Source organism: Lepidochelys kempii, chromosome 3 (assembly GCF_965140265.1).
Source record: "Lepidochelys kempii isolate rLepKem1 chromosome 3, rLepKem1.hap2, whole genome shotgun sequence".
NCBI lineage: Eukaryota > Metazoa > Chordata > Testudines > Cheloniidae > Lepidochelys > Lepidochelys kempii.
Window position 1 is genome coordinate 113,994,497 of NC_133258.1, and position 17,183 is coordinate 114,011,679.

A 17,183-nucleotide genomic window follows, 5' to 3' on the forward strand; every position below is an offset into this window, starting at 1 on the left:
GGCAGAGACCTGATAATAAATAACCAATAGTCACTCCATTAAGAGTTCTAACAAATCAGTTTCTGATTTTGCTTCAATTCCTGGATGGCTATTATGCTAGTAAGTGACTACTAAAAGAATCCTACATATAGAAAAATCAGAACTCAAAATCCTGAAGACTAACATCATAGTAGTGATTTGATAGGCCAGTTTACTTGCTAACCTCCATAATTCTTTCAAGTCCTTTTAACTTGACACACTTCCACCCATGCAGTGTTCTTCCAAAACTGAACTGTTGGCAAATGGAAAAACACTAGCAACAGAATATCCCTCATGTCAAGAACTTCTCTTTAATGTTTTGTTAATGTTGAATACTTTGTTCTCACTAGACACCAGTACTGGTTTTAAAATAAAACAAGATAAGTAAAAAAGTCAATATGCATTTATGGTAGTGATTAAATTTAGAGTAGGGTATATACTTGTTTTTGGTGAGAAAGACAGATATGTCAGGGGCACAGCTTATTTTCTCACTCTTCTTTCACTCCTAAAATGTATTTATGTAGCTCAATGGTTCCCAAACTTGTTCCACCACTTGTGCAGGGAAAGCCCCTGGTGGGCCGGGCAGGTTTGTTTACCTGCCACGTCTGCAAGTTCGGCTGATCGCGGCTCCCAGTGGCCGCGGTTCACTGCTCCAGGCCAATCAGAGCTGCTGGAAGCGGCACGGGCCAAGGGAGCTGCAATCGGCCGAACCTGCGGACGCGGCAGGTAAACAAACCGGCCTGGCCCACCAGGGGCTTTCCCTGCACAAGCAGCGGAACAAGTTTGGGAACCACTGATCTCGCTAATCTGGTGGGGCTGATGCAGTTATTCAGGTAAATATGAGCAATAATGTAGAACATATTCTTTATACTTGTAGGGACAAATCCAGTCCCAGCAGCCAATCTCAGTTTCTCAGTTGAGGAAATTTGGGGATGGGGATCCTCCCACTAATGCAGCAGAACCCTTCAGCAGAGGTTGAAATGACCTCCCTGGCCCTAGTGCAGCCCTCTCCTAGAAGAATCCATAGATCAGTGGCTTGTCCTGCTCGGAGACAGCTCGTGTGCATTGTTGTAAGGCAGCTTCATCAGAGCCAGGTGGTGAAGGGCATAGGGATATCTTGTGCAGCTTCCGAAGCTTTCCATTGCCCTGTTGCACCAGTCCCGCTCCATAGAAGCCCTCCACAATTGTGGAGTTATGGGTGGGATTTGCCCCTCTGGTAATATTTGTAATGTCACTATAATAATGCTGTTAGTCTTACAATAATAACTCTACTATGTCTGGTAGCAGATTTTGTTCTTTAATGTAAAACACAAATGTTACAATTTGTCCATTCAGCACTTAGGCTTTTTCAGAGCAGAGCAACAATTTCCATAGTAATAGCAACAATGTGACCATGGTCAACTTGGCTTTCCTTGTTGTATGTTCAAGCTATTTGTGCTTGTAAGCCTTTGCTGTTGATGATGTTTTAAAATAATTCTGCTGTAGTTACAGGAAATGAAAGCTACCCAAAAACATTTTTAGTCTTGAAAATATCCTGCAATTAATTTATAATTGGCATGTTCAATTCATACTTAAAATGTCTTGAGTCCTGTACTTTGGATTAGTAAATTTGGGGTGGGGGATGGAGAGGGGAGTTAGACAGCTGAAAGAGCTTCGCAGTTGAAACTAGAGGAACTATGAATGCAAGATCAGATTATATTGGCCAAAAACACAAGTAAAATGAAGCAATTATTCTTTCTTAGGAATATTTGTATTTAAGAGAAAATATGGCCATATTGCTATAATTTATTTTATTAGCTGATTAATGGAGTCTGATTGCAAAAATACCATTATTAAATATTGGGCACATCTATTGATTCATGTAAAATGTAATGGAAAGAAAAAAAGGCAACTAGGGGAAAAAACCATTAGACTATTTTTTTTTATTTTAAAAAAACAGGTTCTATCAAATAGGATAACACTTTTAAAAATTGTAATGAGTTTAATTAAGAGATTATTTAGAACTGCTAATTCCAAATCAGTGAATGTATTTAAATATCTGGTAAAAATAGTCATAGTTGATAATCTCTCTCCTTTGTTACTGATTTAAATGTTGGAGCTTTTGCTAAGACTTTTAAAGTATATATATTTCTTAAAATGGATGCATATTCTGTACATTTACTGTAAAAAAGGGACCTTTTTAAGGAGAACTTGAATATATTTTTAAAGCAAAAGAAGAGGAATAGGGGAAACCTTAGCCACTACTTTTAACATGTGGCTCTTTGTAATAAAATAATGGTAGTCAGGGTTTCCAGAGAGATTGGGATTTGAAAAGTGAGCATGCCAGCTAATAGCTGTGGTAACAGGCTGTACTCTGTGAAATAATACCAATATAGTGGCCTCCTAGAGATTCACTGTGCTTCAGAGCTCAATAGTGAATGTGCAGCATTGTTCAGCAATGAAAAGTCCGATAGCTATAAGTATGTCTGGACAGAGCAAGAGAAACTGATTTTAAACTTGTAGCCTCATTATAACTGGGCTTTGAGGAAGTGTGGGGTAGAAAGTAGGAGGGAGGGAGGAGGATTTTTCTGTTCATGCTATACCATCTGAGACAGGTTGCCTTACCAGTCTCTCAGTGGTCGTATCCCCTGGGGAAGTTTTTCAGCTCAGCCCTTAACCTATTGCAGAAGGAAAGAGAATGTGGAAGGATTTCTTTATTTTCTTTCCAGTTCATGAGCTCCATGGTGGGATATTAAGTGGAAGCTTGTCTCAGGATAAGTTAGGAAACTCCATTTGAAATGAAGGAAAGGCATGAAAAAGACAGGAGAAGCTTCATTGAGGATTTGCAGCTTAAAGTTCTTATTTTGATCACAGGATCTCGGAAAAAAAAATGTTGCTTTATTGGCCTTCCTTTTAAGGAACAATGCCTACAGGTAAGTGGCAAGAGTGCTTCTTAAATGGCATGCCAGACATTGAATTTACTAAGAATTCATACTTATGTAGGATGGAGAGTTGGGTGACTTTTAATTAATTATTTAAAAACTTACCTGAAACAAAAGATGTCCTCCAACTTTCAGTTAGTTTAGCAATTCCTAAAATTACTACAGTAAAGGTTTAAAATCTCTGTCATATTTAACAAAGATTAGCCTGTACTATAAGGTTTGCATCCAGAACTGAACTTCCCCAGAGCTTGGCGGAGGAGAATGGGTTGCTGGATCTGGGCTTTTGGTTTGGTTCCCATCTCTAATATTTAAAGATTAGGAGACTTACAAACCCCGTTACCACAGAAAAACAAACAACCCCTCCCTTTCTCCCTCGGCATACCACCCCCTCCCACACCAGAGTTAAACCTCGTTTTTTGAACAGGCAGAGAAAAATGCCCCATGTGAAAGAGGAGATCCCAGAAAATAAATCCACATTAAGGTACTTGTTAACAAGAGGGATTTCAGTAGGAACTTAAACTGAAGTTGCTCAGCACGCTAACAAATTGAATCCTTGTATGCTTTTTGACAGCTTGCTTACTGAATACTCTTAGCTATAAATTCAGTTATTCACACTGTATGGACAAACTTGAATATTGTTCACATACACTTGAATGCTTGGGCTACCTGGACCAGTGTATACCTTCTAATTTAGAATACATGTTTGTATTATGTTTGGGTAACGTGACTGAAAAGTAGCATGATGTAGACTATAATTAGCATTGGAGTAAATGAAGCAGAGAGAAGACAGTTTCATGCACTTGTCACGTGACACATTTCCTCAACATTTTAACTGGCTTTTCCCATATCTGATACTGTCCCGTAACTTGGGGCAGTACATTTTTATGAACAAGATAATTTCAGGGTTTTCTTGTTCCTTTCTAAATTCTGATTTTTTGTTCAGTTGGTTTTTCTGATTGAAAAATATTATTAAAAAAAATCAGATTGCCACTAGAACTTTAAGATACCCCTTTGCTAAGTTTCCATATAGCACAGTGAGGAAAAAATGTGTGGTATGCATCTAATACAAGGTTCTATTAAAATGTGTGCCCTTTTTCATAGGATCATGGAAGTTAGAGAATGAAATCTTTTAAGACCCATAAAATTATTGCATGTAGCTGTCAGCAAAGGAGAAATGCAGTTCCTGCACAGAAGGTGTATTTGATATTGAGTTGAGTTGCTTGATCTTAGCCAGAAAGCTCATTGTTTTTGTAAGAAGAAAGTTCAGAGGAACACTCTTGGCAGAAGGAATCAACTAAGTAGTTCCTGAGTTTTACATCAAATGCTCAATTTAATGAAATCTAGGATTCGAATCTGTTTACTTGCTGCCCTGTAATATTTTACCTTGTAGTGTGAATTCTGGAGTAGTTAATCTTAGATATTGAAAGGAGCATGGGTTTCTGTAAGTATTTGTGTAATCTGCACATAAATGCTGTGGCACTGATCTTCTAAGATCATCTTTCTTGCTCTTGTTTATTAGTTAGAACAGATGAGTGCAAAGTTGTGACGAAATTATTGTTTATGCCCTGAGCATTGTTGTTTTCAATGATTTGCCTGCAAGAAATAATAATAGTGGTAAAAATAATACCAAGCCTGCTGTATTAAACATTATAGAAGTTTTCAAAGCAACTCCCTCAAACTTTCTTACCTCTTTGAACACACCTCTGTGATGCTGATCTATTATTTTTTTTCTCCACGAAACAGATTTAACGGGGACGTGTTAAGCTCAGTAACAACACAGTGGAAGACTACCAAGGTTTTAAGGGGAAGGTCAGGGTGTTAGATGGACTTTCTAGGATCAACAACAAAGTGGAAGTGAGGGTTGGCTTCTGACTGAAAAATACAGATGATTAACAAGCTGCAGCTCTCTTGTGTGTTAGTACTGAGAGCAGATTGACCTTCTGGTATGGCCGACTACTTTGCTGCAGTTCAGTTGTTAGACTTTTGGACAAAGTTTGTAAAAGTACTCACATGCACATTGTGGAAGAGGAGGAATAGAGGGCCACTGTGTTGCTTAGAAACTGTTCCTGCAAAGTTTTCTTTTTTAAAAATGGTTTGCAGAATACTTGCCCAGACATTTCTTCCAGTTAAAATTACACATAACAATTAATTGGGGAAACTCTACTTTTATCTTACTTGCAGTATTTCTTATTGGCAAAACCTGACAATTTTTTATTCTTTGCTATAACAATTCATAATAATACTTTGAAATTTTATATCACCTTCCATTCTAAAAATCTCATGCTCATTTGGAAACATTTACTAAAGGCCTCGCTTATTTATCAGTCATTGGAAAAACTCTATCTGACTTCAGTGGGCTTTGGAACAGGCCCTAATTAAGCCCGGCAAGCTAAGAATACATTATCTCCTTTCAGTAGATTAGGCCTAGAGAAGATAAGTGATTTACCTAAGGTAACAGTCTGTGATTGAGAGGGAAGGAAACGGAGCCCATATTTCCTGACTCCCACTCCTGTGACTTAAGAACAGGGCCATCCTTCCTCCCAAACAAATAAAAGTGCAAGCTGTTTTTGTTTTCTTGTCCAAGTTGCACTAAGGCCTGGTCTACATTGGGGGAGTGGCGGGGGGGGGGGGGGTCGATCTAAGTTGCGCAACTTCAGCTACGTGAATAACTTAGCTGAAGTCAATGTACTTATATCTACTCACTGAAGTGTCTTCACTGTGGTGAGTCGACTGCTGTCGCTCCCCCATCGACTCTGCCTGCGCCTCTTGCGGAGCTGGAGTACAGGAGTCGATGAGAGAGCATTCAGGGGTCGATTTATCGCGTCTAGATTAGACATGATAAATCAACCCCTGCTGGATCGATCGCTGCCCGCTGATCCAGCGGGTAGCATAGTCATAATGCTTAGACAGGAAGTTCAAAGGCAAGAATTTTTACTGTTACTAGTGACTCAGTTTTATTACTTCAGTATTATTTCAATCACCAAGCGTTCTGAGATGCAAAGGCTTCTAGAACAGGGGGGGGCAAACTACAGCCTGGGGGCCACATCCACCCCTTCAGACAATTTAATCCAGCCCTTGAGCTCCTGCTCCGGCTGGGGAGCGGGGTCGGGGGTTTGCCCCACTCCGTGTGTGCTGTGGCTCCATATGGCTCCCGAAAGCAGCAGCATGTCCGCTCTCTGGCTCTTATGCGTAGGGGCAGCCAGGGGGCCCCGCTCCACACACTGCCCCTGTGCCAAGCACGGCCCCTGCAGCTCCCGTTTGCCGGGAACCGCATAGGAGCCAGAGGGCGGACATGCCGCTGCTTCTGGGAGCTGCTTAAGGTAAGCACTGCCTGGAGTTTGCACCCCTGACTCCCTCCCATGCCCCAGCCCTGATCCCCCTCCAAACTCCTCAGTCCCAGCCCAGAACACTGGGAGCCCAGATCCCCCTCCCACAACCCCTCATCCCCAGCTCCACCCCCTTCCCCAGCCCAGAGCCCCCTTCCACACCCTGAACTCCTCATTTCTAGCCCCACACCAGAACCTGCACCCCCAGCGGGAGCCCTCACCCCCTCCCACACTCCAACCCCCAATTTCGTGAGCATTCATGGCCCGCCATAAAATTTCCATACCCAGATGTGGCCCTCAGGCCAAAAAGTTTGCCCACCCCGTTCTAGAAAGTGCTTCCAATTCAAAACAAATTAGTTAAATAATTTAGCTGGAAGTGGAAGGTGAGACCAACTTTAATTCCACTGAAACTCACCCCTGTCCAAATCTAACTTTCAAGAAAGGCAGCTATTCCAAAGAACGGGCTTTTGCAAAATGCATTTGTTTAGGGATTGTTGTGTCTTTTTAGCGGAAGAGCTTAAAGTTGACATTTTTAAAATGCTTTTTAATGGTAGTAATATCTGTTATGTTAAATGTTTTGAGTTGTGAATTCCTTGAAGTTACAACGTAAGAGATGAGTTCTAGAGAGAGGCCATTTTCTTGGTGGCATAATTGAGATTATCTTACTAAATATAACTATACTGCTTAAGAATTATTTGTTGAAGCTGCACAGTGCAGTTATTGAAAAGGTGATGCCTTTTTAGAGTGCATTTGTTATTTGACATCTAAAGTTCTGAAATGCCTGTTTATAGCCAAAAATTAATTTAATCTCAGAAAACAATAGGCAGAATAAAGGAACCAAGTGTGTTGTGTTCATGCGTGGAGAGACAAGTAAGAATTCCTGTGCCCTAATGCTACTATGGTTGAACTTGAAAGGTTGTGAACTTCAGCAACATTTTAGCCTGGTTGAAATGAGGCTGAATATGCAGATAACCCATGCTTTATCAGCATGGTAGGGGATTTGCTTAAAACAGTAGACTGAACAAGGGACGGGCAAATGAAAGAAATAAGTTATGTCCAGTCATGGTTACAAAGATGTAATGTAGACTAGGAAGGTGTGTCTTCTAACATAGCAACTGTGCATTTTCCTCTGTAGTACTGGGCACAGGAAAGAGACTGTGAATAAAGAAGAATTACCATTAATGTAATTGGATAAAAGTTTTGAAATGTACATACTTGTTAAGAATTCAAGCAGCATCCTGTCAGACATTTTACCTTCTGCATTGAATGCCACTTGGGGAAGAAAGGAATATAAAAGCTTGCTAACTGTACTGTAATCTCATTTAGAGAGAATAGTGTATTTACTCCTATGTATGTACCTGTATGACAATGGTTTAGTTTAAACTAGGCTGCATAGGTACTAACAATAATGAGACAGTTTTTATTTTTCCAAAATAAATTCACAATGAGAATGAGCCATATTTTTGAAAGTCCTGTAAATGGACGGTTAGCTGCGTACATTTTACTTGTGTTGCAATGCATCAGCAGCACATGATACGTGTCTTTTGTTAGAAATCTCTGCAGTGCTGTATACAGATTAAATAGCTACTGCATTGCAGAGAGTTATTAATACATTACACTGCACTTTCAGTGAGGGCGTCAGAGTGTCCTACAGAAGAACTGGAGCCTGTGTGCGCACTCTTACTGTTGAATTATGGGTTGTTTTTTTTAATGTTGCTGAAGGGAACCTATTTTTTTCAGTAAGTTCTTAACTAATCACGATGAATGATAGAATGACATCACCCCAGCCTCTCTAAACTCAGTTTGCTGATTAAGTTTAGAAAGATAAGGCTTTGTTTTTAAATGAAAAAATTTAATATTTTTACTACACTTGATGATTTATTAACAGTTTTTATAGCAGTCAAACCCAAAGACCTCTGAATACTTCATAGAAAAAACCCCTGTAACCCTCAGAAAAACAACAGCCAAAAACCAAATGAAATGGAACATGGACTAGTATAAAAATTACTTCCTACCCCATTATCACAGCTACCCTTCTTCTCTACCACTTTTATGAACTTTATTAGTGTCATAAATATTTTAATAACATGGTGTGAACTCTGGGCCAGATTCTGGAGGTCAAGTTTATTTATGAAGTGCAAAGTGAATTTAAAGTGTCCAAAGATTCCTACTGGAGAATCCCCTATGTAGCTGAATCTCCCCTACTTTCCCTTATGCCAGGCAGTGGGTGTTTCAGGAGCACCAAGGTAAATGGATGTGTGCAGGAGGTACAAGAGGGATGACACTGCTGGGATCTGCTGCACCCAGTTCTTTGCTGGTGTTGGGTACCTGATGGACCTTATGCCAGCAGCATAAATTAAAGCTGTAAGGAGGCAGATTTAATTTATGCCTGAGCCAAATGACTGGGAATCAAGGAGCTTCTATTGGCACCTTGTCAACCCCCACTGTGCACAAATCAAGCCATAAGGTTTTTGTAGGTAAAAGTTAAAGAACTTAGCAGCCTTTTCACTTCATGAGTATATTATTTCGTTAATTTGTATGACCATCGCTCCTAATGGCACCAACTGATGGCCTCATTGTGCTAAGCAGCATACAAGCACAGCAAGAGATAATCCATGCCCCAAAGTGTTTACAACCCAAATAGATAAGATGGGGAAAAGGAGTGGGCTCCAAGCATCCAAAAAATCATGAGATTGTCACATAAATAATGAGATTTTTAAAAAGTGGGGTTCTCTTTATATGTCTTCTGATTTTTGAGCATTTGGGTTCACGCATCTTTGTACTGATAGAGCCTGGCTGGTATCCTCATGGCTCAGAAGCAGCTGATCTACCCCATTAGACAAAAGGGACCCTCACCCTGGCAGAGCAGTAGGTGAAGATGAAAATTATCAATGGCCTTAGAGTACAAATTTAAATGGAGACCAAGGTCATTTGATGCTCAAGGAATGGGAGGGAATTCTGAGCATAAGGAATGGCTTCAAAGATGGTGTAAAAGCTACATCCTATGCAGAACAGAGTTGGGCCTGCTACCGTAGATGCATTCTCCGTTGCCTGTTCTGAGAATTAGGTGCCACCAGCTGAAAACCCAGCTGATTTCTGCTGAGCCTCAAGACTGTGGCATCAAATAACATCTCCTCTCATAGGAGATGGGAGAAAAAGTCCCCTTCCTGGCTATTCAGTTTTGCAGCTTTTCTTCACTCTCCCTCCTAGGCCAAGACCAAACTAATCTATTATTACAGCGTTTAAATGCTCTTTCTAGTGCTAGTTATCCAGTACAGGCAGAACTAGAGAGAGTGGCACTGAAGAACTCACAGGCAATTTGAGAACAGGTGAAAGCCTCCAATGACCCTGCAGCGAGAACACTAAATCCCGCAAAGGTGAAGAGCCAGGAATAGGGTACCCAGACTTGCAGTATGGAAAATCTGGGACCCATGTCAGGGTGGAACTAAGGCAGGAGACCATTCTAGCCACAGGAAGTTATGCACTGGAGGAAGAGAAAAGTGGTGCCCACATTCTTCCTCTTCTCCTTCTCAGCCAGGCAACACCAACCCCTTCTTCCCGCTCCCATTTCAGATTAAAATCTAGACATGACACAGTAAAGGGCAACAGCAGGGATAATAGGATGTATCCAGCAGTGCTCCCTCTAATGCTTTCTACTTCTGCCAGCTCACTGTGTTTTGTACCCTCTGTTAATTTGTATGGCCAAAAAATATTCCCATCTTATTTCTTGTTCTGAGTCGCATCTTATTCCTTGTTCTTCTCCACTTGTAACTCTGCTTCTCCTCCTCCTAAGTGTGTTTTTCTTTTGTTTTTATATTTTCTATTCTTTTACCTTTTTTAAAGGTCCTTACTTTCTTTCATCTCTTTCCTCCCCCCCTCCCCCCGCCCCCGCATGCTTTTTTCTTGTCTGTTTCCCGATCCCCTAACCAGGCTCCTTTCTGTCCTGCCCTGCATCATCACAATCCAGTGGTGACTGATCAATGTGTGGGTTTAATATTGTTTTCTAAAAATCTCTTATTTTTTAACTTTAAAAATATAATGATTTTACAAACTCACTTGAAAAGTTTTTCCGGACCTGCTGTAGAGTCAGCATAAGGTCCAAAATGATCCCATTTAACTAGCAGCACAAATTCACATGGAATTTCTAGCATTAAGGGATTTCACAGTACCATTAAGTTGATTTATTTACTTTGCATGCTCATCAATATCTTCTAGTGAATCAAGGGGTGAAGCATAAAATATGCTGTGGAAGTGTGGGTTGTATTTGATATTTTTACAGTCTTGTGCCTGAAAGAATAGAAGTTCCAGGGTGTTGCTCAGTGAAGTGTGCATTTTAAAGTTACCCACAGTGGTGTCTATTGTCCTGTCCCTGAATTGAATGATGTCATGTTTCATTTAAGGCTCTTAGCGATGCTGAAGACTGTGGTGGGTACACTGGGAAAAAGGCAGTGGGAAAGTTGTGAATCAGGTTTCTGTGAAGCCTTTGTGTATAGGGTTTTTATATAAAAAAGCTGACTCATGCAATGTTTCTACCGAAGGAGTTGTACAGACTAGTAAGAGCTTCTCATTTTACCTAAGTGCTCAGTGAGGTAATTCTGGAGCCGCTGAAGGCAGAAGATGCATTTATTCTCTGTTACACAGGTAGGTTGTGAGTTGTTCACAGAGCATTTGAGATACAGAGAGGAACTTGTTCATTCACTGTGTAAGGAGCAAGATACATTCCACAGTGGTGAGATACTGTCGCAGAGGATTTTCCCTCACAACACTGTTCTGGGACATTAGTGTGATCTGATATGACAGAAGGCTATTCTACTTTAAATATAGAACAGTGGGGAGATTAATTTATGGAGGCAAGCTAGTTGATGGATTTTGTTCCTCCCCTTTTCTTGTGATCTCTAATAAATGGGATTTTTGTTGCTCAAAGTTCAGTTAAAGTACTTGGATAGCTGTTGTACATGAGGGTTACGAGTGAATCCACAAAATTATGTGCTCTAATGCTGCAAGTACTGTCTTTCCAATGCAATTTTGTACACAGAGACTGTTCAGTTGCAGATGATGCTATGTTCATGTACATTTATATTAAGGGTTCAGTAATGAAGTAAAAGCTAAAAGTTGAGTTTTCTAAACTTGAATACTTTATAGGAAGGCCAGTTGTTGTGTGGCTTTTTATTTTATTTTTCACAAATGACTGTTCTTCACTTCACTAATATTCATAGTAGAGAATGCCTTCATCAGAGGAATGTATTTATGTAAATAGTAACGTAGCGGCATCATTGCATGCATTTTAATGTAACTTTTATTTTATTTTATTTTTTTTCAAACAGGAAACTTCTCTCTCTCTCATTTAATTTCAGATAAGGCTATCCTTTAATTTCAAATATAATATATTTAGCAGGTTGGTTTAGTAAAACTTCTACGAAATGCATATACAGCATGGACCAATGCCTTTTTATTATTAAAAGCTTTAAACAAAACTATAACTAAGGATTGAAAGACATACTATAGTTATTACTTTTATTCAGCTAAACTTTCAGAGCATCTGAAGTAAAGACTGATTTCTGCAAACAGTGATCATGTAGATTATGACTTAAACTTAATTTTCGTATGTGAAGAAAGGTAATGCAAATTCTGAATAGTAAAATTTAAGTTGCTGGTCATGTGTATGTAATATATCTGTAAAATTACATGCACTAAACATGGAGGAAAAAAATAATACTCTAAGGCTTACTTCTTGTTTCTATCTCAAATTGCATCATACTATTGTATATATTATATAGTGGGAGGTTTTCAGAACAGACGAAAATGTGGCTTATGGTATTTGAAATAATAGACAAAAATCATGGTTATTGTGAATACATCTATTAAAACATGTAGAGGATTATGTATTAAAGAAATGCAGCAGGTGATAGTTGATATATCTGAGCAAGAAATTTTTGATAAATGCACGTTGAAAGCATTAGTCATGCTAAGATGTTTGCTTTATCTGTAGTCTTACTAAGCATTATAATGAGCATCCCAGTTGCATGTTAGTGTGGAATGAATGTATTTTTCACCTTGCACTGCTATAGAATATGCACGTCATTGCTTTTATTAGTTAAAATTCTCCTATTGGGGAGGTGCAAGTGGGTTGCATGTTGTTTCACTGGGAGTCAGACTGACTGATTGGGAAGCCTAACTAAGGGTATGTCTTCACTAGCACCATTAAAGTGCTGCTGGGGCGGCACTTTAACGTGGCTGTGTAGTTGTGGCACCAGCGCTGGGAGAGAGCCCTTCCAGCACTGTGAAAAAACCACCCCCACGAGGGGAATAGCTCCCAGTGCTGGGAGCGCGGCTACTACACTGCCCCTTTACAGCGCTGAAACTTGCAGCGCTCGGGGTGGGAGAGGTTCACACCCCTGAGCGAGAAAGTTGCAGCGCTGTAAAGTGGCAGTGTAGACATGGCCTAGATTAATGGAAAGCCATGAACAAGAAAGATTTTGGTGCGGAAGCACATTTCCTCGTGAGTGTGGACAAACATGTAATTATCCTCATCTCTGTGCTGAACTAACAAGTAATTATTGTTATTCATTAATTAAAGTATGCAAATTTCAGGTTGATAGCTTTTCGGAACACAAGTTAAATACCATTATTCAACCCTTCCAAAAGATCTGTTGTTTTTTACTTGTTGTTGCAAAAGTTTCAGTAAACAACAAAACACGTAACAGGTAATACTGTGGGTCAAATGTAGATCAAAGAATACAGCACTTATGTAAGTATATACTTCTCATTATGTAAGCAAAAGATTAGAGTCTTTTTTGCTCCAGAAGTACGGCACACCCACACAATGGCCAGATTATGTCATTGGCAACTGTGGGTGCTCAGCAACTTTGTAAGACAGCCCCGCAATGTGTTTGAAAAATGAATTTGCTCATTATGAAGAGAAGTTTATGAGGGAAACAGGATTTTGAGGGAAGTTTCAGTGTTCTTTGAGGCGTTCACAGTAAAAGAAGTTAAATCATTGGGATCATAATATTAGACAAATCTTTATTAGGGATGGTGATTTTTTCCATTGTTAACACCTTTGAGATTATTTTGCCAGTCAGGCAGTAGACAATTTGGGCAATCTATTGAAGAGAGATTTACAATGGAGATGGGCTCAAAAACCGAAAGCAGAAATCTGAACTTCACCAAGGGAGGAAGAATGGGCTTGTAGTTATGCTTCTGGAGTGCATTCAGTTCTTGGGCTTTTCCAACAGATTGTTCATGTGCCCTTGGACAAATATGTTAATCTATCTGTTCCTTATTTCCCCATCTGTAAAATGGGGATAATACTTTCCCACCTCACAACGGTTTTGTGGGGATAACTTGCGGAAAAGTCAGATATGATGGTGATGGGGGCTGTTAGAAGAACCTATAGGTAGAACAGAAGTTCAGTGGCATTCAGATCCAGTTTTTATTCGGGCTAGTCTCTAGGCTTATATTAAGCAAAACTTAAAAACAATTGTAGCTGTGCAAAATGTTTGTAATATAAAACAAAAACACTGGAAACAAATCTGCTTTCTGGTTTTGTTTTAAGCTCAGAACTCCAATCAAGCATGTCATACAATTTTGCTGAGATTCACAAATTTTTTGTAGAATCTGAACCCATTTTAAACAACCTGGGGTGACTTGTAGTTCTTGCATTGAGATCATGCAGAACCGTTGAGTTTTTTATGGGTTCAGCATGAAGTTTTGAGAGGTGAATCTGTAGGATCACTTACCTATTGACTTTAAAAAAAAAAAAAAAGTTTCTCATAAGCTGCTGTGAAGCCAAACTGCAGAGTTACACATGACTGTAAAAGTACTAAGAATTTTAATTAAGGAAAAAACTAGTTTCAGGGGAGCAGGAAGAAGGATAAAACAGAACAAGATCTTTAAGGGGGTAAATGGTTTGCCTGGTGTACTTCGTGTACCATTCAGTAGCATACTTTTACATGGTGCTGCATGTTTACCTTTAATGACTTTTATGAAAACAGATGATCCTTCGTCAAATGTGTCCTATATACAGGTGCCCTGAACTCTGTTGTGTTTGCCAAGGTCATGCTTCTGTAGGCTTTTAAGAGGAAGTGCATTTTAACTACTGCAACTAATCCTTGTTGTTTCATAGGCCATTAAACTGTTGTAAAGCAAGCAAGGAGAACATTATGGAAGGTTTAAAAGGCCATGCTAAATTTTACTTATACCTTGTGTCTGTAAATATATTTATTTGAAAAACTTCTATTAACATTTCTTAGAACTTCAATTTTACTGACCCAAATTATTGTTTTTTTTATATTAATGATCACACAAATATTTGTGGAGCAAACATTACTTAGTAATACCTTCATGTTATCTAAAACCAGACAACATATCAGTGAAACAGGAAGATGGAGTATGAAGTAATTGAATGAAACAGGAACCTTTTATGTTCCAACCAAATGCAACTAATTATGTGATCTTTGTCATGTACTTTAGTAATATATTTTATGATAAGTTAGTGTAAGGGTATCCCCGTTACCTTATTTATCCTGTGCAGTTTTCAAGAGCCTCTAACTCTGCACTGCTAGCCTCTAATTTCTAACTTAACTTGTAAGGTGATTTCACACTGATAACAAAAATGCATACTTTTTTTCTTATCAAAATCAATAAGGATGTGAACATTTTTGCTGCCAACTTGGGGAAAAATAAACTTCAGTTTCAATATTTTGCTGCAAAAAATATATTTCCGTTATATTGTTCCTTTTGGAGTTTGCACTTGCTATCCGAGCTTATTCAAGAAAATGTTACATGCAAGAAGAAGAAAGGGAAAGGTAGAAGGTAGCATAGTCTTAAGATCTGGTCCTTCTCTTCCTTACAAGCATAAAACAGGGCATGGTGTTAAGCCAGTGTAAATGAGGACAATCAATTTAAGCCTCTAATGGCCAAATTGTGTCCTCTGATACATACTTGACAGTACCCATCAATGTTGATGTACACATATGCATCAGAGGGCAGAATATATTATAGACAAGACAGAGAAACCCACTTTTATTTATGTATTTTTAAAAGAGTTTGCTGCTTGTTTGCAAAAGTTGTCAGTCTTGCATTCTCTGGAGAATGAGGTTCTGGCTATCCACAGACCAAGTGTAGCATAAGTCATGGCAGTGCGAGTTTCCCATACCACCAATATGCCTCAATTCTGACCTGGAGGGGCCAGTTACAAGAGTAGGAAGTTTCAGTTCACAAGCTCATTCATTTCTTGGCTTCTCTACTGAGACAGACAGCTTGGTTTCTCAACTGTGGACAGCTACCCATTGAATTAAGTCTAGGGCAGAGTGAAATTCAGCATGTCCATCCCATGGGAAATTTGGACATTTCAGCATTTGTTTTCATCCGAAATTGGAATGAAAATGTGAAGTTTCAAAAACTTTACTGAAATGGAAATTCTAAAAAAAATTGATTCAGAAATTAATTGTTTCAATATTTTTGATCAAAACAATTAAACATTCCCCCCCAAAATTAAACATTCCAAAAATTTGTTTTGATTTGTTGAAATGACATGAAACACTTAATTTTGAGCCACTTTTATGTTATACTGCATTTTCTTCTCAGTGCATTTCCTCATGGGAATTCGTAGTTTGAGACCCAATGGGCGAGGCTCCCTCCAATGGGCGAGGCTCCCTGGCCAGTCTGACTCTCTCACATCATGCACCGCACAGAGCTAGGCCGGAGGGAAATTTGTATTGCATTATCAATGATGATGTCCTCCAGAGAACTCAGTCCATAGGAAAGAATGGAGGCCCAATGCACTGATAGGCAAAAACAGCTTAATGTTTTATTGAACTGATTACAAATTAAAAGTTTGGGGTCAGATCAACAAAACTAAATATTCTATTTGAGTCGAACTGACCCAAACTGAAATATTTCATTTAAATTTTCCTAATGGAAAATTCAGTTTTCACCAAAATCAAGATTCTTCCTGTGGGAAATTTTTGATTTTGTGGAAACTGCATTTTCTTGCCTAATTGGACCACCAAATTGTTTTCTCGCAGGCCACCAAACTACTGTTGGATGACTATAATGATTAGCCACATTGACCTAGTGGTGAAAGGCATTAGATTGTATTACAGTGACCACCACTGAGCCTTCCAAAGCCTTCTGTTTCAGCCGTCTGTGGAAAAACAGATTTGCGTTTGTTTTGTGTGTACGTGGTTTTAGATGACTGTTGGCTAATTTGTATTATGAGATATTGTAACTGTGAAACACTTCCTTATTTTTCAGATGATTACCATTTGCCTCTCGATGTCTTACCGGCTGTGACCGAGGGTCCTGGCCCCAGATCAACAAAGGAAGATGTGTGCAGGGGGAACAGACCTCGCTACTGTGGAATAAATACCATGGAACTGTCAGACAGCGACCGCCCTGTCAGCTTTAGTTCCACATCCTCCTCTGTCTCCTCCAGGGATAGCCACTGTTCCTTTGGCAGCAGAATGACCTTAGTTTCAAACAGCCATTTGGGTTTGTTTAACCAGGATAAGGAAGCAGGGGCCATAAAACTAGAGCTGATTCCAGCCCGGCGATTTTCCAGCAACGAGTTACAAAGATATAACCCCACAGAGCAACAGAACACCAAGGAAAGCCCTGAAAAAAGGCCAAATATGCCAAGGAAAGCTGAATCTAAGGGAACAAACAAAAACTGTGCCATGTCCCTGGTCACAGAGCCCACAAGTCCAAAGCTCCTGTATGTTGACAGAGTTGTCCAAGAAATTCTGGAGACCGAGAGGACATACGTGCAGGATTTAAAGAGCATTGTAAAGGTAGGAGGCTTGGTTAGAACTGCCTAATTTGGTAAATTGTATCACATGAGAGTTCTACAAGGGAGATGCACACAGAAAAGGACCCATAAAATATGTAATCTTCTAACCGGGGCACTTAAACTTTG

The 17,183-nt window shown here is 39.5% G+C and overlaps 1 protein-coding gene across 10 annotated transcripts in view; it reads left to right on the forward strand.

The window, feature by feature from the left end:
- PLEKHG1 (pleckstrin homology and RhoGEF domain containing G1) overlaps window positions 1-17,183 on the forward strand; it is a 215,355-nt gene that overhangs the window by 113,980 nt on the left and 84,192 nt on the right. For all 10 annotated transcript variants that reach the window (XM_073337635.1, XM_073337636.1, XM_073337634.1 and 7 more), the window contains one exon: window positions 16,523-17,058. In XM_073337635.1, coding sequence (XP_073193736.1) covers window positions 16,523-17,058 — 536 coding nt within the window. The remainder of the gene's footprint in view (window positions 1-16,522; window positions 17,059-17,183) is intronic.